The sequence below is a fragment of the Lolium perenne genome, chromosome 3 (genome assembly GCF_019359855.2).
Source record: "Lolium perenne isolate Kyuss_39 chromosome 3, Kyuss_2.0, whole genome shotgun sequence".
Taxonomy (NCBI): Eukaryota; Viridiplantae; Streptophyta; class Magnoliopsida; order Poales; family Poaceae; genus Lolium; species Lolium perenne.
This window is the reverse complement of record NC_067246.2, coordinates 130,325,127-130,349,873: the sequence shown is the minus strand read 5'-3', so window position 1 is coordinate 130,349,873 and position 24,747 is coordinate 130,325,127. Positions and strand designations below refer to the sequence as shown.

Here is a 24,747-nt window from a genome sequence, read left to right as displayed (position 1 = left end):
ACTGTGAGATGTAATTACGTCAGCAAACAAAATACTTTCTGAGTTTATACACTACATTTTCATATTTATGTACTATAACAGTTTCTGTTTAGAATGATATGTCAAATGTCTCATTATCATAGTTTGTTCACTCCTGCACTTTGTTGCAACTTCCATTTTGGTCCTACAAGAATCAACCAAGTGTTGCAGCAACACAGATTGAGATAGCAATTCCCTGCCACTTTGTCAAGCCAGCAATACATCTCCTGAAGTAGTTTACTCTCTCAAAACTGAGTACTACATCTTAGAAATGACAGGATTATAGTTACTTCAGAGCATCAAGCTATGAAAGAAGTCATCCTCTAAACCAAGTCTGGCAGTGCCTAATCCTAGACCAACACCAACCCAAGCTATTTGAAGTGCTTGAAAGAACTTTGTCAGCTTTCCTGTGCAAAAGAATAAACTCAGTAAACATAGGGCCATCAGTAATAGGGATCATCTGTACATACATAGAAGTTCAGGAGTGGAAGTTGACACCACTAAATAATGAACAAATGGTACTGATGTGTCTATGCTAGTTTTGCAGTTTTTTTATATAATAATATGATAACAACAAAAAAAAATTACATTGCATGTTTGTAGTGTAATGCTAAGTATATTCCATCATGTTTCATTAATAACTTTATAAACTGTTATCCTATTAAGACATGATTTTTCTGAATATATGCTTCAAGAAAAGTTTAACCGATATTCTCAGCTAACAATCACAGAAACTCGTGTTAGCTTGACATTATCTTTATTATTGACCATAATTTAGAAGCTCTAGAATGCTCATTCCAATTTCACTCTGGGATGTGACTCTATAGCTTAGTATATAACTTTGGTATATGTTTAACAGTACTAGCTAGCACCAATTACTCAATTAGTGTAAAGCACACACGATGTGCTTTTGTTTTCAAGTTTATTTTGCAAGCTGATATGGTTGTCTTGGAATGATCTATCACATGTCTATTCTTTCGATTTATTTTGCGTCAGCTGCGCTTATGAGTACTTTTTCAGTAATCATACTATGAGAACCATTGTACTACTCTCAGTGTGCTTTATAATAGCAAAATAAAGACTGTGGGTAAGAGGGAGGCAATAGATCTAGACCACATATGGAATTGATATTAAATCATTGCAGATTTTTGTGATAACTTGAATACTGTGACTACAATACAATTTTTGTAAGTAATGCCTATTACTTGAAGCATTACTTGTGTAAGTAATCTACTTGTGTACGTGCATACTAGAATTCGTTTACACTAAGCCATTCTCCTACGTTGATTTTTGATTTGAAGTTTATACGAAATAAAATTGACCCATCCAGATGTCACTAGATGTATAATGCCCTTTTGGAATATGCATTATCCTAAAAGCACATTCTGCAATGCTAGACAACATTACCTATGTGGTGTTCTTCCTGGGACCTGATTTCGGCACGTGCACTTAGATCAGCTTCCTTGTCTGGCTGCCTTAGCATGCAATCATCCAGTTTTTCTTGAAGAGATCTCCTGGACCTCCCATGATATGCAAAACTTTCATTCGTATGTTTGTTCGTTTCATTGTTGCTGCAACGTTCTCTTGATGGAGGGCTGTGTAATTCTGCTCCGGAGAAATGATTAACTGCATTTGCTTGCTTTATATCCTTTGCATTGAGTGGTGGGGGGTGAAGGGCTAGGTCGTTTTCTTCATTGAGTGCCTTGTTACAACCTTTAGCCCCTTCAATCTTAATTGGTGAACGAATATTGGAAGTTTCATCTCCAGTTACTTTGGGGACATTTAAACCCATTTTACTTTGACACGTGACAGTGCTTTCAAGTATTTGTTGGTGGATCCAGTTATCAATGTCTATAATGCCCCTTTCTTCAGTTTTGTTCTGCATATTCTCCGATTCTGCTAGTTGCCATTCTTTGAAGGAAATCACCTGACCCTGTGATGGTTTCTCATGTTCAGAGAAAATAACCTGTTTGATCTCGTACTCTGATGCATCTTGGCTATATTCAGTCCCATCTTGTATGCTCGGTGTCCAGTTAATGTCACTTGTCATGGAGATACTGCATTCAGAACTACACTCTGACTGCCAAGTGTCTGCATTTACTGGAAGCCTTATAGATTCAGCATAAACGGAGGAAGGCCTTCTCTTTGGGGGCACTGGTGGTTTCAGTCTGTTAATGCTGGGAACGTTGTTATTTAGGCCTATCCTGTGCTGGCTAGCAGCAGTTGGCCTCATGAACCTTGGTAACCCAGGCGAAACTTCTTTATGATTCTTCAGACTTCTTACATTCTTTGACATGTTAATCTTCAGCTCTTCAGTGGATGGAGGCGAAATGACGAAATTTGTGCTAACCGCTAGCTGGGGCCCTTTCAACTGCTCCATTGTATCCTCAAGCTTCTTAACTTTTCTTTTAATATTATCACATTCTTGTTCCAAATCATTGACCTTCTGTCCTAACTCCATCAAGAACTGTTCCTTCCTTGCTTTTACATCCTGACCGATACCAAAATATCAGTTTTCTGTAGCAAAGAGTGTTCCCAAGTGGATAAAAACTAAATCCCGCATCTAAAATAACTGGGTTACTTATCTGCTTACATACCAATGTACCATTATGTTAATTTCTGGAATGTTCATTAATTTTGTCAGATCTAATACAACCTCACATTGGTATTTTGAGTTGTATTTTTTTCAATTTGGAAGGTTTTGGCATTAGCTTTGCATTAACCCACCTAATGTTTCAGTCATAGCAATGATGAACATGATTTTTTTCTGGGATGTATGTTCTTGTTATTGATTACTTTTCTGACAAGATTGTTAATGGTAACTGCAAAAACTTACCGGCGATTCTTCACTTTCTAGACGGATACTTCTTACTCTTGTTGCAAAACCCAAGGTGCAAACTGTCTCACACAAATCATTTTCATTTGGTCTAATATGGACAAGCATCAATGTCTTGGACTCGCATCCTGTGAACATGAATACAGCATGGTGAACTACAAGAAATCTGGGTTTGTAAAACAAGAAAGTAAGAAGCTTCCTTTGAAACAGTCGCCGAGGCTCTGTTTACCTAGAGAATCTCTTAGAACTTGTGTAAGCTTACTATTCCTGCGAAATTGACAGAGTGAAAGGTTATCAATGTCTTCAACTTCACCGATTAAATGGTAATTTTATGTGCTAATTGCTGAACATGGGCGTGATGAATTCCACTCACCTGTAAGGTACATGAGTTTTTTTTGTCTGTAATGCATCAATCACATCCCCTAGGGCTGACAATGACAAATTTATAGCTTTTCCTTCCTTGAGCCTTTTTCCAGTTGCTTTTGTCTTTACAAGTCTTTCACTTCCACCTAGATCAATCATCCATAATTTGTTTCTTGCTTTTTTTCTCTCAGGTGCGTCGAAGGAAGTCATTGAAATGCGAATCAAACTGTTGCATAAATGAATATCCCAAAAAATAAGGCTTCAGGTCCATCATATTCTGTTTCTATAATCATTCATTATTCTTTATGCAAGCGTAGTAGGCTTTAGTGAGAATTTGTTATCCAGTTTGATTCAGGCCTCTTCTGCCAGGTTCCATGGTTAATATCTCTCAATTGGCATAGAAAATACATGTGTTTTATTCAATAATATAAAATACGTTACCAGTGAGATCTGCTTGATGTAGAATTAGCCATAGTCGAAGCTGTTGATCTAAGCCGGGTCCCCACGCCATATAATCTTTTCACTTCTTGAAAATTATTCACAGTAACTGCCACTAGGTTTTCAATCTCAATGCCACCATCTGGATCCGTTTTAATAGCAAGGCTGTATGCAGAGATGCATTAAACTATTGTTTACATAACAGATAAGAATATATATAGTAATTATTTAACCCGCACTATAAAAAATACAGGAAGAGCCGAACAGCCCAAACAATACACATCTCCAGTAGATAATGTAAGATTCTCTTTACTAGGACATGACTCTTTCACTTTGGTCCTCAATGGCATAAAAATTCGAAGTTGGATTCTCCACATATTGGTATTTACAGTGTTCAAAAAACTTGGACCACATTCAGATTTTGACTCTGTTGCACATTTATGTAGCATAGGGACAAAGACAAGTACTGTAATCATGTGACAAAAGTAACTATTCTAAATAGGTTCATACTGACATGAGATATGCTTTCTTAGTTCATATATGTACAGGAGGGCCTTTTAACATGCATTTTCATTTGATCTAGGAAGCATCGCAACACAATTCAGACTGATATCAGTGGAGGCACATGCTATCCAAAATTACAAAATATTGACAAGTCACTCAGCAAGCTCTCATGCCATTAGACTCGAAACAAGGGTACAGCTTAGCCGGAGATGGCATCCAAAGAGATTGGAATGACATCCAACACATCTCCTTAAAATATTAAACCATAGTTATATGGATTCAACATTATAGGATATCGATTCAACATAATTGCACAGTGGAGATTCATTTCTGCTTCCAAATTACAGTCAGGATTCAGGAACTGGCCCCAACTTTTCATTATCTCATATTTTTTACAAGTGGGAAGTTCAGAACTAGCATATCTGTTTCTTTAGCTGCTCCCTTGTCTCGACGTTTTAGCAAACTTAAAAAGATAAACAAAACATCTTATATTATGTGACGGAAGGAGTATTATGGTAATAAACCATATTGAACCCCACTATTTCCTTGTCTTGCAAAAGTAGTCATTCCTTTTCCTTTCATCAAGTTTAGGCAATTACCTTGGGACATTCTTAAACCCATTGGTCTTGCTCCCTGGAACTAGCAAATCTCTTAGGTTCCCCATGTATATCTCGAGCATACTGAAAGTGAACAGAAATCTGTTGTTGCTCTCTGAAGCTCGATCGAGCAGTACTTGAATCCCACGTGGTATGACACCCAAATCTGTAGGCTTGCCTTCCTAATTCATATGGTAATGGATTGTGAGTGCAACATTTGCCTTTCAGTCTGTTTATGGTGTTTAAACATTTGATTTATTCTTGTGTGAGTGGAAGGAGGGAGATAATGAAGTGCTGGATATAGTAAATCTTACCATTGTGTAAGTTTTTCCACTACCCGTCTGACCGTAAGCAAATATGCAAACGTTGTAGCCATCTATAGCAGATTTTATCAGTGGCTCGACTTCAGAAAATACATCACCTAGCGAAGCATATTATCATAAGTAACTTGAATTGAAACAATCGAAAAATAACAGCTCCTACAGTCATATTGAAATTCTGATTCAATACCTTGTGTTGAGGATGGGGCGAAAACCTTATCGAACTTGTATTGTTTTCTCTTGGTTTCAGAAATTCTTAAGAAAATGTTACTCTCATCTACGGTGAACATGGTTCTGGAACTGTAACTTTGTTCATGGTTGAAAGGCCTTATACGGCAGAATACTCTTATGCTTCCTGTGGAATAAAAGGCATGATAGTAAGCAGATAAGCTTACCCATATTTTTTCTAGAAGTGCACTAAACCAGACACAATTAAATTCACGTCAATAGTAAATTCAGTAACAAATTTCTACCTTTCAGATCCAAATAGTTATTTAATGACTCTCTTTTCTGCAGCGTTATCTCCTTTAGTTGAGCACTCAGTGAAACCATTTCATCTGTCATATGATAATAAAGGAAGAGAGTATTTCAGAAAAGGCTAGAGGTTCTGAGGGCAAAGAATTAGAAGTGCATACCTTGAATCTTTGCAATTTTAGTGCCTGGTTCTTTGTCATCGCACTCAAATATCTCTTGGGCCTTATCTTCCATTACTTTCTGTGGCTTGGTTGGTGTCAACTCCTTGATGATGTGAGACACTGATTCAATCCAACTAGGTGTGAGGTACTTGTTGAACTCCTTGAGGGATGACAGTGTATCTGGCAGAGTCCGCATGGTTTTCTCTGACTGCCCATCCATGTATGGTGCCAAGCAAGCTGTCACCAAGAACCAGTATTGATGATCTCTATGACGGTACTCCTGTTTCCTTCTTTGCTGGTGATCCAGCCTGCCATTTGGAACGAGATTCTAAAATTATACAGAAAATATAACAGAGTGGCTTTTCATTGAAGTCAAACATAATCCTAATTAGACTGTTTCAGCACGACTAGTCTACCACATGTAGTTGACATCCAAGACCTGCTCTATGGTTTCTAATAATTTTCTGACCAAGTATTTCGTTGCAGTTAGACTGGAGAAGGATGCTTGATGCGAAGAAATTTCAAGACACCACACATATTGGAAGATAAACGAGGTATCAGTTGTTCTTACCTTCACTTCCATACGGTGTCAAATGCCTAGAATGTGCAAGAGCAAAAGGAGTTTCCTCTGGAGAACCCATACATTGCTTAAATCCTTCTTAGAGTTCCCAGGTCACTATCACTTCTTCAAGGAAAGGTCAGTTCTACTTCAAGGCCTCAACTACTGCATTTCCTAGGTTAGATAAAACAGAGACCATCATGAAGCAAGATAAAGGAAAGAATACATCGCTTTTTCTTGCAGAGTAATTCAAGTGTCAAATAAGGCTTTCAAGCATTGGAACAGAAGAAACTTTGCAATACCTCAATTCCTCAAGTAGCTCCTCTCAACTTGAAGACAGTTTCTTTACTCCATATGCATCACCGTGTCACTATCAAAGAGGACTGTGTCCAACCACAACCAGTGACAGCAATTCTACATCGGTTTCAGCATTTTGAATCTTGACTGTAGAATCCGCCATAGCTGCTACCTCCATAGCAATTCCTGCAGCTACAGATGAATCAGAGGACTTGGATGTGGGAAATAACCATCAGGGCGCTGCTACAACTATGTGATCAAAACATGGTGAAGAGACTCACAAAAGGAAAAATATGCACCATGACTGCAATCTTTTGGTCAAGGGAGCTAAAATCCAGTCAGAACCGTAACAGCTCAGTAGCTCCTGCTCTGTGTGTGTTTGAGTGTCTGCCTCAGAGAGAGAGAGAGAGAGATGGAGGGACAGGGGGAAGAGAGGAGGGGAGAGACGGACAGAGAGACCAAGACACAGGGAGAGGAGAGAGAAAGAAGTGATGGTGATTAAGTATGACGGAGCCCATGATAGATTATGTTCTCTGGCGTATGGCGACAATATTTAATGGGCGTGATGTGTGTTTGGCAAATGAAATCACTCCTGTTATGCTGTCATGGAAAAGCCCACCTACCATGTGCCATGCTGAACTTTTCAGAGAGGCAACAGGTGGTTCTGATCAATCTTGTGATCATCGTTTAGAACAAAATGCCATGCTATTTTCAAGTGAGTTCGTACTACTGTACTAGCAGCAGCACTATTCCCGATCATATCGCAGCAACTAGTGTGGCACATTCTGGTATCGGCCCATTCACGAGATGCTCCCAGTCTTTGCAGACGACCAGGTACGTTCATTATGCATGTACTTTTAAACAACTCCCTTCCCATGGTATAACTGAACATTGGTCATTGGAGATTCCCTAGTTAGACAGCCTCGGGAGGGAATCTTTTCTTATCTGGTTGTGATTTTATATTTGTAGCGCTATACCAAGAAATGTACATTACTGACGCCTTCCACAGACTACAGTAGAATTGAAGCAGCTAGGACTTTTTGGGTGCAAGTGCAACTAGGCGTGATCTGCCTAAAAATGTTAGTGTCTCTTCCTGTGAGGCAATAGTAGTTTTTATAATTTTCTGGAGGATCCAGTGAGGCAGTTAAGCAAGGACATACATGATTGTGTTGATATATGTGGGTCTTAGCAGTGAAGTTTCACCGGTGAGGCAGTGACCAACTGTAGACTAATAAATCAAGGGCCCGTCACTCCTTTGGAGATATCTGGCTTGTCTCCGTCCTTAACTACTATGGAACTGTATTTTCAAGTATGCTTTGCTGTCCAATAAAAAAGAGAAATGAATGTTCAGAATCGACTATAGATAGTTAGATACTGGAATACAAAGGGCGGAGCTCCTACTCTTTGAAAATCTCACTCAACTGTGAATGGGCTTGTATTTGTTTCATTTAGGTGCTCTGATCTGTCTGATCAAGCTCGGCCATTCCTGGGTACAGAAAAGCGGAGAAATGATACAAAGGATCTCTTTATAGATCTGGGAAGATAAGATAAACTGGAGCAATAGGCCACAAGAATCGTATGATCACGAGTACAGTACTTGCCTGCGTACCCTATGTATGGCCCATAATCTTCCTGGCTCCCTTGTCTCTCGCTGGCAAGCACGTTTTGAGCCCTCAGGTGAGTAAAGACATGACCAGTGTTTCCTTTTTTCCCTTTCCTCTTTTAAATATAAAGGAAGGGAAAAGACATGACATGTTGATGCTGATGGCCACATCAGGCATGGAGGATATGTCACCAAAATTGACAGACATCCCACAAAGAGCAAATGAATGAGCTTTAAGGAAAATTAACGTTGCTCTTCAGATCAATCAGATCAAGTCTTTAAAACGATAATATCAAGTATAGAAGAAGTCACTTATTACTCCCAGGCTCAGTTCGTGAACCATCGGTACTTGAAATGTTACCTGTTTTTGCGCCCTTTTGTCATGTTTCAACCATAAGCTATTAGAATTTAGAACCATCTACACTAGGCATGGATCTGTCTGGCAACTAACTTTGTTAAACTCATAAATGGATCTATTTGGGCTCCATATATAGACGCCAGCGACAGTGGACCAAGGTACATGCACTTGTGAATTGCAATCACTTGGTGCGTGAGGTGTCTGTATTATAGACTTAAACATGCATGTTGTTGAGAGGCTTCATATTTAGTACTGACCTAAAAAATGGGTTACAGATCGATAGGTTTATATCATGCTATTGAGATTTTTGTATGTATATATAGTAGCTATAGCTCGTTGGAGTGAAGTGTCACTTCAGGCAGAAGTTAAATCATTGAATTGGTAGGCCAAGGTTAGCTTGAACTTGCAAAAACAGTCATCCATCTTCCCGTCTCAGATTTTTTGTCTATTATATATCAAATTAGGTAGCACTCCAGTCATCATAGACTCAACTATCACAAAATCAATTTAGGTTTGAAAAGGTATATCAGGTAACTTATGAACAACATTGCATCTGCGGACGCATGATGTTTGAAACTGGTGCATAAGTATTAGTTAATGGGTATGGGGGCTTATGTATAGTATGGTATCATATTAGAGAATTGAGATGCAGTAAATGGGCAGGATAATTAGCTCAAAAGAGGAAAAGAAATACCATAGACCATATTACAACCTAAAGGGGGAAGCTAAACAGTGAGTTAAATCCTTGCAAACGTCACAGTAATAAGTTCCAATGACATCATACTTACACCAGCCGGTTGAGCACACCATTCCCAAAGATTAGTAACACATCGCAGAACTTTAAGCACATCATCAGCAAAATATCTGACATATATAACACAGGTATCGAGCTAGGTGACCAAATCAAAACCAAAAATAGCAAGGAAACTTACACCATGCACAGTTGCAGGCACCTTTTGTACTAAAACACACGTTGGATTTAGATTAAAGTTGATAGATCTTAAATCTCGCGAACCTTGGGACACACTGATCGCCATGCAAAATGAAAGCGAGTGAGGATATGACACTGATGCTTGATCCAAGGATTGAATCCAAGTGAGCAGGCTTCGTCACAACAATCATTAATTAGTGAGTAGGGTCTTGATTCGCATAAAAACAAGCCCATGCAAGCCCTTAAACTGCAGTCCTCAAATCGTCATATTGGGGCTTACCTCAAAAGATTCTCCCTCGTATTTTGTTCAACTATATCACAAATTCACAGTATCCCACTGTACGGGCTGGAGCGGTTTCCCCCCCCCCCCCCCCCCCCCCACTCCCCTCTCTCACGTAGCTACAGTAGCTGAGCGTCTCCTCAAAGAGACCGGGCCGAACCAAAGCCAATCTCACCGGCGCCGCCGGTCGAGATGGGTGGAGGGGAGGTGCCGGAGTTCATAGACTAGTTAGGAGTAGTGGCTTTATGCCAGTAGGGGGCTTGATGCCCAGTAGTGCGAGCGGTGGAGGAGATCAGTCCGTCTGGATCTCGTCCGATTTAGGGTTCGTCCTTCTCTCTCTGTTTCTCCGGTGGTCGGAGGTGGGTGTGGAGAGGACGGCGACTGCTCTGCTCAATAAAGATGTGGCGGCGAACCACCTTATGCAGATCGACTGCAGAGGGAGTCGTTTTTCCCTGGCCGGCCTCGGCGGCGAGGGGGGAAAAGCGTCCCTGCCTGCGACCAAAGGTGTGATCGTGCTCCTGGCCGGCCATGGAGGCGAGGAGGAGCACAGCCGCGCCAGATCTTCGTCAGCTGCTGAGGGGTGGCCTTATCTGTGCTGCTTCTGGTGCAGCCGCCGAGCGCTTCTGCTGCTCCTCTTGGTCGGCCGTGGAGGCGAGAGAGAGGACAGGGGAGGCACTGCTGCTGCGCACGGGAGGCGGTGCCATATCTACATCATCTTTTTCTGGTGGTTTCTCTACGAGCGCAAACACACAGCTGCCACCATGGCCGCTGTGATCTGCAGCCGATGTGATGGCTGCTTCTCTGCCTCTGAGTCGGAGGCTTCTCTCTGTCCCTACTGGTACTCGACGCCTTCTTGCAGCCAAGTGATTCGTTCCCGGCGGCGAGAAGGTTGCCAGTGGGGGTGGATTCTCGCCGGTCGGAAGAGTTCGATCTTCTTCTCTCCTTTCCTTGGCGGCGACGCTTCGAGGAAGCCGGCGAGCGGTGGCGGCGCTGCTCCAGGACCCGATTGCTTTTTCATTCTTTCTGGGGTGTTCTATGTAAAGTTACAGGCCTTATCCTCAAATACTAGGTTCTTTAGGGCGAGTAATGTTAGGGGCATGTATGCATATTGTACCCGCCTTGTGTTTCTTTAATGGAATACCACCTATTTTTAAAAAAAAAAAACAATATCCCATTGTCTTAAATAGGAAGACATAACATATTTATTGGTCCCATGTGTCATAAGGACGAGAAGATATATGGTGTGCTGAACTTGATTTTTTTTGTGTGTGGCTCTGAACTTGATTTGGGAGTGCCACAAACATAGGGAAAGACGAGGTTACTTTTTTAAGAGCGATAACAAGGGTTACTCGAGCACCCCCACTGCTTGAAGGGGGTTTGATGGGCCACTCCAAATGCAGTCCAATGGGAAGCGGTTGTTTTTAATTGTTTTACTAGATGTTAAGTTATTAATAAAGATACTATTTAGTTATAGTTTAAGATGTAAAATTGAACTGTGAACATTTTTTTTCAAAGAGTGAACATTTTTTGAATCTGTGAATTTATTAGTTTGAAGGTCGTGAATAATTTTTCAAAACTCATGTTTTTTTGACCCTGTCACATTTCTTTGAACCTCATGAAAATTTATTTGGGCCATGAAGATTTTTAAAACCCATGAATATTTTGTTTACAACTCGCAAACGTTTTTTGAACCCGTGATTTTTTCCAAAACATTATCTCTTTTTTTCAAAAATATGACTTTGAGAACATAAAAAATGAAAAGAGAAAAGGTAGAAAGAAAAAACAAAAAAGGAAATGAAAAAGAGAGCAGAATAACAAAAAAAGAATAGAAAATGTGCCCTATTGGGCTTGGCCCACGAACCAAATTTTCAGGCCGAGTAGCGATAACAGCCATGTTGAGCTGAAAATAGGATTTGTGGCCATTTTGGGTATGTGGAGTTTGATAGAGGGATTGCTGGACTTCTCTATGTGTGATACCTTGTTTTCGAGGGATACATGCCTTCAGTCGATTAGCAACTTGGACTGCTAGCTTATAACCCAAAATATGTCTAGACAGGTATAAGAAGTCGTAGGTAGGTTGATAACCAGTTCTTGCATAATGGAGGAGTAGTGGGAGAAGAAGAAGTTCATGCTCCCTTGTAATGGAGAAATGAGTTAGATCTACAGGAGAGGAATAGCCGTGAAGGTGGCCGAGTTCCTCTGAGGATATCGTGTAGGAGGGGAAGGGAAAGAGATAAACGACAAAATTAAATTATGGCATGACAAATCTGCTCCATGCACAATAAGCAAGTTAGGGTGTACGCACTGCCCTAGGGTAGTGCCTCACAACTTCAGCTAGGTTCAGGTGGTCCAAAATAGGTTCGGTTGAGGAGGCAACCTCCTCTGCACGAAGCGGGATAACACTTAAAAGCATGATCTTTGAAGAGAGAAAGAGATATATAACATGCATGTGTTGTCTTATCTGTGGGGGTCTTCCTCTCTTTTTCTGGCTGAGCTTGTAGTCTCCATTAGAGAGATAAAATTTTTTTTTTTTGGAGAAACATAGTACAAACGCAGACGCTCACATACACGCGCATACACTCACCCCTACGAACGCACACACGCACACCCTACCCCTATGAGCATCTCCGGAAGACTGAGCCGGCGGATTGGATCTTGAAATTGACGAAGTCACCACAGGCGCCTCGCTGTCGACGGGAACGTCGCCTCCCACTGAATGAATATTCTGCCTTTATGAGACACACAGATGTCAAATCTGGGATTTGAACTCTGGTGGGCTGGGGGTACAACCACCCTCCTAACCACCCAACCTCAGGTTGGTTCTCAGAGAGATAAAATTGGTCATACTGTTTGTGACAACGTTTTTATATGGGGTGGCTACTTGTGTATGCCACTCTACTCGTGTCCTTAGTGCGCCGATCCTGTGTCGTTTGGGGGACAAGGTTGCTCTTGATGCTAGCTTCGGTTGGCTGGAGTCAGATCGGTGCAACCCTCCTCTAGAGGGCCGGCTTCTTCTCCTACGTTGGAGCTTCGATCTCTCTGGCAGTGGTGGGAGGCCGTCTGGCCTACCACTCCAAGGTTTGGCCCTGGTTATGATGGTGTTAGCGGTGGGCTTGGCACGAGTTGTATTTGGTTTTTTGCTTGTACTTTCACTAATTAACTGACGGCTCTCTTGTTTTCAATTAATGAAAATACCTCAGCTAAAGAACAAGTTAGTGAGAATCACTTAGTTGGAGTACACAAAGGAGTAGGATGCAGAAATGCACGGTGTGGAAGACTAAGTTTGAAGCGCAACTGACGTAACCAAATTTTTTTGCAGATAACAAAGAACTGAAGTAACCAAAAGAAGTTTAAGACATGTAAGGCAATGACGCAGTGTATATTGGAGTTAGCCCCCAAACAGTAGGGACAGTTAATTTGAGCTCTTTCGAAAACATGGAGCTATGTCATACTGTGAGGACACTAGTACTCGAAAGTTCAACAAGAGAGACTTCAGATATGTTTAGCTAGGAAACCGGAACTCCCAGCTACTGTCTGCCGTACGAAACCCACTGACATTGGGGTCGACAGCGGCCCGCGGCGCGCCAGCGGGGCGAGCTCCCGCCCCGGCTACGTCGTAGCCGTGCAGCGCCATGAAGAGCCTGTCCTTCTCCAGCTCCTCCTCCTTGCCCACGATCCTCCTCGGCCTCTGCTTCTTTACGCCGCCACCTCCGACGACCCTCGCCACCGGCGGTGCCCCGCTGGCCTTCCTCCTACCAATGCCGCCCCGCCGGCCTCTTCCGACGGGCACAGGGACGGAATCGAGTCCCATGAGCTTGGCCACGACCCCGGGCTTGCACCACACCACGCTCTCCCCGGCCACCGTGGCTGGCATCCGCAGTGTCCGCTCCAGGTCCATCTCGTAGCCCTCCACGCCGCAGCCCCGCGCTCTGCAGTGCCCTACGCCGGCGGCGGCGCAGCACACCGACGCTCTCCGGTGCCGGCCGTCGTCGCGGAGCACAGGGCCGTCGAGGGTCATGGCTGCGTCGTGGTAGCTGCTGAAGGAGGCGCGGCACATGGCGTCCCGGCCGTCGAGGGAGAAGCGCGGGTAGTGGCTCAGCGCGTCCCGCGCCGACCGGAGCACGTAGTGGTCGGAGCTGTCCACGCACGACATGCGGCGCGCCTTCCTGCTGGCCGCCGCCTCCTCCTCCAGGTCCAGCTGAAGGATCATCTGCTCCAGGGTGACCGCCGCCTGCGGGCCTCCGGCGACGCTCTCGGCCGCGCAGGAGCCCACCACGGACGACGGCACGGTCAGGAACGAGGACGACGCCGCGTCGGCGTCCCTGTCAACGCCGGAAAGCTGCTGCGTGGACGTGGAGCCGACGTCGTGGCAGAAGCCGCGGATGCCGCGGCGCATCGTCCTGGAGGCCACCGTGAGCGGGTTCCTCCTGAGCAGGAAGACCGGGACGGGGTGCTGCAGCTTCAGCTCGCTCATGCCATGGACAATTCTTGGTGGAGGTTGAGCAGCATGTCGTGATGTGTAGATGCGCGCGAGGCGCGGCTATTCTTGCTTGCGTCGAGGCTCGCCTACTCGTGACGAGGTTAAAGGAGGGACGGTGCATGGCCGCATGGGCAGGGATCGGCGGATCGCAGATCGCACACGAGAGCTGAGTGAATGTGTTGGGTCGCGCGGTGGTGCACAATGGATATCACATGAGTGATGGATAGGTATGGGTCACAACTCACGAGTTCAGGGTATAGTGTAGGATCCTACTACATCACTGAAACTTCCATGCTCGTAAAAGATTCAGAAGATATCACTAGACCAAATTTTAAATGTGCTCGTAATAAAGACAGGAGATCTATGAATTCATATTCGGTAAAGAAATTGCGCATTACAAAAACACAAGTTGCACAACTAGTGTGATACAAGGGGCTCCCGATTCCCACCGTTTGGACGATAACTAGCCAAGCAATCTCAAAGAATCACCCAACAACAATCACCGCAAATAAAACCCTTTGTTAGAAAAGAATTCAAGTGAACTCAAGCTCTCGATTTAAACCGAAATCTACTCGATCGGTCCACTGACCAATCAAATCGAAGAGAAGAAATTAGATAGCGGGGAGCTCGTCCCCATGAGAGGAGGAAGTCTTTGTTTTGTTCTTAGATGAGGTACATGTCTCTCAGTTTAAACATCAAGTCTAACACTAGTAAGAGATGAGGGATGAATATCTATACCCACTCATGGAATTACAAGTTGGTGGGCTAAAAGGAGCTTACACGGCCTTAGCCTGTTTTTCTACGCAGATGCATGCTTTGTACTCTCCAAGGTACTAGAAGGACCTCGCGCACGTTGCTGCGCGCGTTTTTCATAGGATGGTTTATGTATTTTTGACTTCATCTACATGCCATAGGTTAATTTCTTATTTAGTCAAGTGCCGGAGGAAAGGTTGTATGTGTGATAGATGCATGTCTTTTGATCCAGATGCATCAGCATTTGAGCCTTTTTATCCACAATATATTCATCTACGGCGAAAGAGAGTAAAACTTTGTGAAAAATTAAATTAAGAATAATATATTTGCCTAACTCAGATTGGCAACGGTATAATGCATTCATGCCAGTAACTCGACATGCTTCAGGGCTTGTTTAGGACCGCTCGGTCGTGGTTTCGAAATCGGACTTAGCACTGGCAGATTGATTCATTTGATTTTTTGCAGTGCGCCCCCTTTGTTGCTCCTTCACTGAATTGCGGAGGGTTTGCTGCACCGGTTTGGCTCTTGGCATGGTTTCCCTTACTATTTGTATAATTAATGGGCTGTAAATTGAAATGATGGAAGTCATATCCAAATTTCCTTTTGCTCTCAAGACCGGCAATGGGTAGTAAAATGAGTTTGGACAAAGAACTGTAATTTGTAAATAATAACATGGTTTTCAGTTTCAGAAAAAATCAGACTGGTTTCAGACTATGGTTGTGAAGATAATAATGCAAGCAAAACATAAATAAAATGAAACAAAAATTAATTTAAAAAATGTTTGCTCTTTGGTAATCTTTATTACAAAATAACAGGGAAATCATGATAAACACATGTGAGATACTTCTACAATCTCATTATGAAACACAAATTTCAAGACATCGAGTCACCCGACAAACATCAGGATAAGAATTATCCTTATGCGTTGAATACACCCATCCTTTCCCTTTTGAGTGCACACGTGTCCTTTTTTTCAAAAAAAGATACTGATGTTATCATTAATCATAAAGAGTGTTTTGATTACAGATCAACAATGCCAATTCCAACACGCAGGGAGGCATTGTACCTTGCAACAAACCACCACTACCGCTCCCACAGTTAAATTTTGCTAGTTCATGAGCAGGCAATGAATTTTGCAGCTTCTGCGCTCTCAGAAAAAAAGGAATAACGTCCCAGGCTGAGAGGGTAAACTGACCTTTGTCATTCCTTATTACAGCAGCACACGAGCCACTGTTGATGTCTTTAATAAAGCTTGTGTGCACATATCCTAAAGGGAAAATCTCACGGCCGCCTTTCAAATTTGTGCTTAGCTATCCTAAACCTGAATCAAAGTTATATCACAGACATAAGGTGCAAACCCATACAAATGTCATCTAACGAACTATATATAATATACATGAGACAACAAAGTACACCATTTTATATAAGTTAGCCGTAGGGGACATAAAGGTTGCACCTTTTGAGTATGAAGACCATAACTACTTTACAAAACCATAAATAGTATATGTTTATTTGTACAAATGTGAAGTTCTTCATCTGTTATCTTGCTTCGTCATTATTGTCTTGGACTTCTGTAAATTTTGAGCTCCAATATTTGAATGCAAAATTCATAAACAAAATATCATTCAGATCAAAACACTCAATAGCTCTCATATTTGTGCTAAATATATGCCTCCATAAAAAAAGAGTAGCCTAGGTATTACAGAAGTTCGAGCGAGACAAATAAGAAATTACTGATTAGATACTATCAATTCATCATTAGTTACATGGCCTCCATGCATGGCATATGTAGTCAACTACCACCTGACCTCAAACAACCTACTGTAAAATATAAAACTACTTTTTGGATAAGGTAATGATCACTTTCAGCAACTGTCAAAAACAGATAAGCCCAAATTTATTAAAACTTCTACTTGGTTCACCTCTGACTCTATCAACACCAAAATGCTCCCTAGAAGGTAAATACTGCTATGATCTTAAATTCACAGGAATGAAACAAACAGGAATGAGCGTTCATTGGTGTGGTGGTTTTCTATGATGTGTGTGACCATCTTAATCAAGCTGGGGTCTGGGGCTGCCAAATGGGCTCGACTTGAAAACGAAAAGCATCACTAACCACAATAAGCACAGCGGGGAGATCGCATATATAAATTGTTCAATAAAAACCAAAATCATTACCTTGCAGATCAATACTTGTCCCCCATGCCCTGCCTCTGCCCGACTGAACATTGTCTGCATCTCTAATTGTAAACACCACCCTAAAATCACATCAGTCAGAATTTTGAAATATGTAAAATAATATATGCTGAAAAAAATTCAACAAAGCAAAGAAATAGTACCCGTTGAATTGCATATGCGAGAAACCGAGAACACCTGTCAAAATTTGCAAGTTGCAAAATATAAGGAAAACACCAAGCTAGAGGAGGAGCTAACAGAAACCAAAACAACAACGGTGAGCAGGAGACTGCGCCTGTTCAAAATTGTGGGGCTTTTGGGAATAAATATTCGATGTGCAGCCCGGAATAATACATGGGCACAGCCAATATTGGATTAGGGTACTATTGTAAGAATAGATGATCTCATAAATGAACATGATCACGATGAAATCGTCCGCCAACAGAAATTAAATTCAGCTCTTCTGCAACCATTGATAATCATAGGATAAGTAAATGAAAAAAATCATTTTGAACTATCAATGGTTAAATTAAGTAAATATTAATTAGTACGAAATGGGAAATAGGGGGACACCATGTACACAGTGCAAGCCTGCAGACAAAGGTATGCATGTGAATTAAAAAAATGAAGTTAAGATAAGATAACCGGTGTTTGGAATACTAAATTATACTGTAGTTGTCTATCATATATTATACAAACTTTTCAATATGAAGTTCTAACCGTCCGCAGGTCTTTAACAGTCATGACCAGAGAAGAGATCAAATTTCTTGTTCTTTGTTATTGTACCATTATACTGACACCACCAGGTGGAGCGGTGCAGTCTAAATCCTTTAACCATAAATCTCTATAAATGAGAATAGCATCCTAAGACCTCACAATTCTTACACAAAAAAACTGCAGCAAATGTTCAATCAGGACCTAGCCGAATTAACAGCTTCAGAACTCACATGGAGAAATAATATAAAGAAAACAGCTCAAAACTCCAACTGTTGAGAAAACTAAAGTGTGTACTGATAGAAGGGTAATGCAACTTGGATGAAATATTTTCTTAACTGGCTGCTGATTTGTTCTAGCTCTATCTACCCAACACACTCTCATTGGTTTGGTTGAAATGCCTCCTTTTGCATTGAGTAGCTTTAACACTGAGTCCCCCATGGCCCCATGTGTTAGTCATTTATTTGTTCAAGTAGCATGAGAAAAACATGTCGTCAGAATAGTACGTACCTGCTTCAAACGAACATGCACTTGGTGAAATAACACTTGCTTCTTCTACATCAGTGGACAATCTACAAATACATGTACCAAAGTCCACCTTATCTTCTTGGAAGGGAAATGAGAAGACCTTGAGGAAACAAAATAGCAGCACCACATTGGAACCATAAAAACAATAAAAGAAGGGTAGGAAAATTACACCCAAATAAAGAATGCAAAGAAAACTGAATGAGGATTTAGGTACAAAATTCTAAAAAATGGTGGAAGATAAACAGTATAGTGTTTCCGGGTTAGGATGATCTAGTTTTGTGTTTGGTTGAAGTGATTGAGGTGCATGGGTTGTTCTGATCACCTCTTTCCCATTAGATGGTGACACTGTGCGTAAATATAATTTTTGCAACATAATTTCACAAGTCCACAACGATAATTTCAGAAAAAATTAGGAAAACATCTCACAAAATGCAAATTGAATTCTCTCATCAAACGAATCAGTTGTACAGGCTATCTGAACAGCACAGACATCTACAATAACCAGATATACTCAAGTTTCTCAAATTATCTAACCATGTGAGAATCATTTATTCATTAAGGTACACTCTAAACAATTAACCTTTTTTTCTGAAAAATAATTGAACACATCGAGATAGCTGCCTGAACAAAGCATGTCTCGGAAGACAATCCATCAGCTCAATCAACGGTGGTAACATGTAAAAGTTCAGATGGGCCGGCCGGCGGAGGCGTGCAGGTGCAGGCTGTCGAAGCAATTAGCAGCATGCCAATGCCATCAGCGCTGCCGCCGTCCACATCCCAAACCACCGCATAGAACAAGTTCAGATGGGACATGGCACAGCATAGGAGACATAGAAGGAGAAGATGGCGAAGGTAGTGACTTACATCGTGGTTGGCTTCGCCGTGTTTGTCTTCCAACCAAGCCGACGGCTCTCCAGCCCAACATGCTGCCACCACTGGGGCTGCAAACCCTACTGTGCCGAGTACTCCGAGCGCGACGGAGAACGGAGAGATCGATGGTGGGGAGTTGGCCGTAGGGGCGAGCGTCGACCAGCTGGGCGAAGGAAAAGGAAGGGTCGCAGACTCACGGGAATGGGTGCTGGCTGCGAGAGGGGATTGGAGAAAGAGGAAGACGCGTTGGTGGAGCGACGAATCGGCGTAGTCAACCAAGCAGAAACAGCATAAACGAACACGTTTACTGTATGTAGGACCCACGATAGTGACCTGCCGGAGGCTCTCAGCTCTCAGCCTCTCACAGCGTGTTTGGCAGCTTGAGGGAAGGGGCATGGGAATTCACAGATGAGAGGTAATCGAGGGATTAGGTTTGGGAAATTGATTAGCAGTCTCATTTCCACGTTTGGTATGCTGTGAGATGTGCTACTGGGAATTTCCCTGCCTTACGTGCGCATCTAGCGGAAGCAGTTCCGATTCTCTTTCGCGGGCCCACTACTTTCGATGGATGTTACAGAGTTACACAATGAACGGAAGATTTCTTGTTTCAATGCCCTTTCCCTACTCTAATTCCCAGGCCCCCCCATGGGAAGAGATTCGTGGGAGTTAACCTCATTAATTCCCTGTCCCATTACCTAATCAAGTCCCATTCCCTCCAGCCAAACGTGGGAGGGCAAGTCACCGACCCCTGAAACTCCCATTCCCTGCGACCCATTCCCATGAAACAAACACGCTGTCAGGCTCTCCCAACCCTGGGAGCTTAGTGCTCTTTAGGGATGGTTTGGACACTCGTGTTGTCGCTTCCTTCCTTCCAAGGCTCCGTGGAGTGGCTGGTACTGTAGTTGCTAAAGGTACTGTAGTTGCTCTGTCTGGCGAACTATGAAGCGACTCGTTTTAGGTGCTCAAATTAGGTGTAATCCTCCTCAAATCCTTCCTCGTCCAACCCAGCTCTCGTTCTTCCGCGCTGCGATCTTCCTCGCGGCGGGGAGCTCTCTCTTTTTACCCCTAGATCCCACCAGTTTCAAGCCTTTCGGGAGTCGACCTAGGGCTCATGATCGTCTATGAAGCACAGATACTTGGATACGTATCCGATACGCGATACGGGGATACCGTGATACGGCAATTTTTCAAAAACACAGATACGGGATACATTATATATATGTAAATATTTAAAAACATAAATAAATTAAATATTCCTCATAGGATTAACATGGATGTGGATGTTTTCCTCCACATCCAACATAGATATTTTAATAATTAAAGAAGTAAAATTCATCTCTAGAAATCACATGAATCAATAGCTAGTAGTTGGGATGCATTTCCTGTAGTTGTTGCCGTTGCACATGCTCTTGCTCGAGCTCCCAACTGAAGATCTGTTTGATGGGATGTACTAGCACTAGTCATTGCTTATCTGAATGAAGAAGGAATGAATTCAGGGATCAAAATCAATCGTTCGATGGGGATGGGGTGGAGTGGAAGGGTCAGCGGTAGAAGATGAGTGGACGGTGGGCTGGCTTATGTACCCCTCGAGTATCGCTCAAGTATCCCTTGTGTATCCCTCATGTGTCCATAATTTTCTTATTTTTCTTTAATTCAAAAATTAGCAGATGCGTACGGGATACGTATCGGGAAGTATTCGGGCAGTATCCCGTATCCGAGCAGTATCTGTCGTTGCCTATTCGATGGTACTCCAGAGGAGGGATCCTCATGGAGGGGAGAAGAAGTAGGGGCCATAGGGCGGAGAGTCCTCGGGACGGTGGTACGCGATTTACCCAGCTTCGGAACACCTGCTCGAAGACAGGGCCTACTGTTGCTTGTCTGGAATTATCTGGACGCTTTCGTGTTGTTACAATGAGTTGTGGTTGTTTCGTCTCTAGCTCGAGATCTGCCTCTAGGGCTCCCGGGATCCGGCTTATATAGGCGCCTGGATCTAGGATTTCTATGGAGAATCCTACCCAGAATACAAGATGCCTAACTACGGAACATTACATTGCCGTGCTCGTCAAGGATCCACCTATTCCTAACTTGTCGTCATGGATCCGGCTTCCTTCATGGGCCTTCGCGGATCTGACTCCTGGCGTAGACCTCTTCGGATCCGGGTACCTTCATGGGCCTTCATGGATCCGGCTACCTTAGTAGGTCGGTTCGGATCCGGGTACCTCTATAGGTCGGTTCAGATCTGGGTATCTTCGTTGGGCGGTTCGGATCCGGCTACCTTCGTAGGGCGGGTTCGGATCCGGCTACCTTCGTAGGGCGGTTCGGATCCGGCTACCTTCGTAGGGGGGTTCGGATCCGGCTACCTTCGTAGGGCGGTTCGGATCCGGCTACCTCATAGATCGGTTGGGATCCGGCTCCTTGTTCCTGGGTTGGACATCTTCCATCTTGATCAACAACAACTGGGCCGCCCGGGGGGCCATATGCCATCACCACCATCTGTGGGCCACCCGGGCTTGCCAGAATCGGACCATGTCGATGGTATACCTATGAAGTATATCCACAACAGTAGCCCCCGGAGTTCTCCGAGATTCACCGTTCTTCCATCCAGCTCATCTTGCGCATGTATCTTCAACCTTTGGCTGGAACGAATAATAGAGAATCTTGAAGGACTCCAAACTTCATATCTCCAACCAAGTATTGGTCGGAAACTTCATGATCCAATGGTCAGATTCTTCGGAGATACCATCCAACGTAATATTCGGTATGGATCCGACTAGCAAAATGTAGGTTCGGATCTGACTACCAAAATATAGTTGTGGATCCGACTACCAAAATGTAGGTGCGGATCCGGCTACCAAAATATAGGTGCGGATCTGGCTACCAAAAATTGAGGTGTGGATCCGGCTACCAAAATTCAGGTGCGGATCCAGCTACCAAAATCAAATTCAGGTGCGGATCCAGCTACCAAAATCAAGGTGCGGATCCGGCTACCAAAAATATAGGTGCGGATCCGGCTACCAAAAATATAGGTGCGGATCCACCTACCAAAAATTGAGGTGTGGATCCGGCTTCCAAAATTCAGGTGCGGATCCGGCTACCAAAAATCAAGGTGCGGATCCGACTACCAAAAATATAGGTGCGGATCCGGCTACCAAAAATTAAGGTGTGGATCCGGCTACCGAAAATTCAGGTGCGGATCCAGCTACCAAAATCAAGGTGCGGATCCGACTACCAAAAAAAAAGGCTCGGATCCGGCAACCCAAAATTCAGGTGCGGATCCGACTAGTTAGCCGGATTTTCGCCATCTTATAAATTTTCTTGACATAACCATATGTAACCCCCGAGCGTTGAGTCGGCTTGCTCCAAAGAAACTCGATGCTCAGAAACTTAGCCCCCAAGCGTCAAGGTGGAAAATTTTCGGCTTGTTGCTCCTAAGAAAACTTCATCGATGTAGCCCCCGAGCGCCAAGGTGAATTTACTTGAAAATCCGGCTTGGAGCTCTTAGAGTAGCTTTATCTTTTTATGTGACTTAGGAATAGCATAAATCCCAAGCATCTAGGCGGAAATTTCCAGCACTGATACTCGAAAGGAAACACACTTTTCACCTGAGATTGAACCGCAGCCCCCAAGGGTTGGTTCTGGCTAAGCATAGCGGAATCATGACTCAAGTTGCTTTTCCAGCTGTGAATGCTACGGATCCGCCTAAGGGCATCTCCAACCGGGCGACCCAAACGGACGCGCTGGGCCGTCCGGTTTGGGCCGTTTGGGTGGCCGAGCGGACACGCGGACAGCGGCCCGCGTCCGCGTGTCCGTTTGGGTCGCACGCTGCGCCCAACGCGGCGACCCAAACAGGCGCCACGTGGTTCGTCTTCCTTGCGCGGCGCTGCGCCATGGCAGGCCTCGACGAGACAGCAATGGTGGACGGTGGAACGCGCGGGAAAGTTCCCGCGCGCACCAATGTTTCCGCGCGCGCGAAAAGCCTTTTGGCGCGCGCTCGCGCCCAAGTTTCCCCGCCAGGCCGCCGGCTATAAAAGACGGCGGCGGCCAGAGACCGCATCACACCCTCTCCACCGTCCTCTCCCCCTCCACCTTCTTCAGCGCCATGCCGCGCACCCTGCAGGCCACGTGGGCCAAGCTCTCCCTCGCCGCCCGGGCTAGGTTCCCGCGGACGGAGGAGGAGGAGCGCGCGGACACGCGGTGGGTCGCCGACGACGACGCGCTCCGCGTCGCTGCCGAGGCGGCGGCGAAGAAGGAAGGGGACGCGGAGATGGTGGAGGCGGCCGCGGACGGCTGGCACGAGACCGCTGACGGCTGGTACGAGGCCGCGGCCGCCGCGGAGGAGGAGCCCGTGTACGAGGAGGACCTCGCGCTGGCCAACATCAACGCCACCATCGAGGAGCGTCTCGCCGACCTCACGCGCGTGACGAAGGAGCACGAGGCGACCTGCCGGGCCGGTCGCTGCCGACTAGGCGACCTCCTCGGGCAGAAGAACGAGCTGCTCGCTATGCGAGCAGCCCGCCACCTCATCCCGATGCCCTCGCCCGAGCGGCGCGCACGGGATGCTGCTGCGTCGGTGGAGCGCGGCCGACAAGAGCGCATGTGGCGGCGGAACGGGAACCACGAGGCGCACCGTTGTGGAACGCGCCGCCCTGCAGGAAGTGGAGCTATGCGGGAAGTGGGTGGTGCCGCGTCAGGAGGCGGAGCGCGAGCGGAAAGGAGGAGGATGAAGTCCTCCGCCGCGCCGCCCAGCTCATAAGCTGGAGTGGAATCCTCACGCGTACAGGCCGCCCGCGTCGAGTGAAATCCACGGCCCCGACGGCGAGCCGGCGAGGCCGCCGGCCCCGTACGTATTAGGATAGAAGTAGTAGGCTAAAAAAAATTGTAATGGTTCTTTCCAATGAAAAAAAAGTTTCTATTTCTATGACACGCGGGCCATGGGCGGACAAGGGGCGGACGCGAGCGACCAGCATTCGGCGTCCGCGGCCACGCAAACTCGCCCCAGATTTAGGTCGGGTTTGGGTCGTCCCGGACGCCGCGGCCATCCGTTTTAGGGATAGGTCCGCGCGCTGGACCGCGTTTTTGTCCGGCTCGACCCATCCGGACGCGCGGGCGCGGTTTGGGTCGCCCGGTTGGAGATGCCCTAACCTTCTCTCATATGGATCCGGCTAGCTTCCCCTGGGCTTCGCGCAAGTGCTAGGCCAGCTTGAAAACAACTTAGTTCGAGGACAAAACAACTTAGTTCGAGGACTGTTAAAGGTCCAAGCGTCATGTACCTGATACATAAACATAAACATAAAAACATATTTGTATTAAATTGTTTCTTTGATCATGTTCAACGAACAAATGTAAGGCGAAACAAAAACGGCCTTTGAACAAATGTTTTAAAGATGAAACTATGCAGCAGTTGAACAACATAAAACTGTCAAGGCGGAAACAACTCGACTATCTTGAACAGTTAATGTAATTTATATGTTTTAACCAAGTGCTGGTTT

The 24,747-nt window shown here is 44.6% G+C and overlaps 3 protein-coding genes and 1 long non-coding RNA gene across 5 annotated transcripts; 1 reads left to right on the top strand and 3 right to left on the bottom strand.

Moving 5' to 3' along the window:
• Window positions 1–198: 198 nt before the first annotated feature.
• On the bottom strand, window positions 199–5,930 carry LOC127342424 (kinesin-like protein KIN-14B). The gene is made up of 11 exons (XM_051368385.1): window positions 5,711–5,930; window positions 5,549–5,632; window positions 5,266–5,430; window positions 5,070–5,176; window positions 4,759–4,937; window positions 3,659–3,820; window positions 3,228–3,443; window positions 3,084–3,121; window positions 2,855–2,982; window positions 1,426–2,509; window positions 199–425 (listed from the first exon to the last, which is right to left on the bottom strand). Exons 1-11 carry the CDS (start codon window positions 5,928–5,930, stop codon window positions 310–312), a joined length of 2,499 nt encoding a protein of 832 aa, XP_051224345.1. The 3' UTR covers window positions 199–309.
• Window positions 2,910–8,778, top strand: LOC127342427 (uncharacterized). 2 transcript variants are annotated; one of them, XR_007876614.2, is made up of 6 exons: window positions 2,910–3,041; window positions 3,137–5,984; window positions 6,197–6,407; window positions 6,513–7,400; window positions 8,019–8,243; window positions 8,344–8,778. It is a non-coding gene; the product is annotated as an uncharacterized lncRNA (long non-coding RNA). The 2 variants fall into 2 exon arrangements; XR_007876612.2 differs by lacking the exons at window positions 8,019–8,243; window positions 8,344–8,778 and adding an exon at window positions 7,536–7,926.
• Window positions 8,779–13,105: 4,327 nt separating this feature from the next.
• On the bottom strand, window positions 13,106–15,576 carry LOC139829653 (uncharacterized). Its single transcript, XM_071826962.1, has one exon. It carries the CDS (start codon window positions 14,210–14,212, stop codon window positions 13,241–13,243), a length of 972 nt encoding a protein of 323 aa, XP_071683063.1. The 5' UTR covers window positions 14,213–15,576; the 3' UTR covers window positions 13,106–13,240.
• Window positions 15,577–15,740: 164 nt separating this feature from the next.
• Window positions 15,741–19,654, bottom strand: LOC127342423 (uncharacterized). Its single transcript, XM_051368382.2, has 5 exons — window positions 19,253–19,654; window positions 18,371–18,488; window positions 17,311–17,344; window positions 17,150–17,229; window positions 15,741–16,292 (listed from the first exon to the last, which is right to left on the bottom strand). Exons 1-5 carry the CDS (start codon window positions 19,652–19,654, stop codon window positions 16,282–16,284), a joined length of 645 nt encoding a protein of 214 aa, XP_051224342.2. The 3' UTR covers window positions 15,741–16,281.
• Between the last annotated feature and the right edge of the window lie 5,093 nt (window positions 19,655–24,747).

Excerpts from the sequence above, each read along its gene's own strand:
- LOC127342424 (XM_051368385.1), bottom strand. The coding sequence starts at position 5,930 with ATGGATGGGCAGTCAGAGAAAACCATGCGGACTCTGCCAGATACACTG. Across the intron at positions 5,431-5,548 it reads TAACTATTTGGATCTGAAAG|GAAGCATAAGAGTATTCTGC; the intron begins GTAGAAATTTGT and ends TTTATTCCACAG. Across the intron at positions 5,177-5,265 it reads CGCCCCATCCTCAACACAAG|GTGATGTATTTTCTGAAGTC; the intron begins GTATTGAATCAG and ends ATGCTTCGCTAG.
- LOC139829653 (XM_071826962.1), bottom strand. The coding sequence starts at position 14,212 with ATGAGCGAGCTGAAGCTGCAGCACCCCGTCCCGGTCTTCCTGCTCAGG.
- LOC127342423 (XM_051368382.2), bottom strand. The coding sequence starts at position 19,654 with ATGCCCCTTCCCTCAAGCTGCCAAACACGCTGTGAGAGGCTGAGAGCT. Across the intron at positions 18,489-19,252 it reads ACGGCGAAGCCAACCACGAT|GTCTTCTCATTTCCCTTCCA; the intron begins GTAAGTCACTAC and ends TGTTTCCTCAAG. Across the intron at positions 17,230-17,310 it reads TCGCATATGCAATTCAACGG|GGTGGTGTTTACAATTAGAG; the intron begins GTACTATTTCTT and ends ATGTGATTTTAG.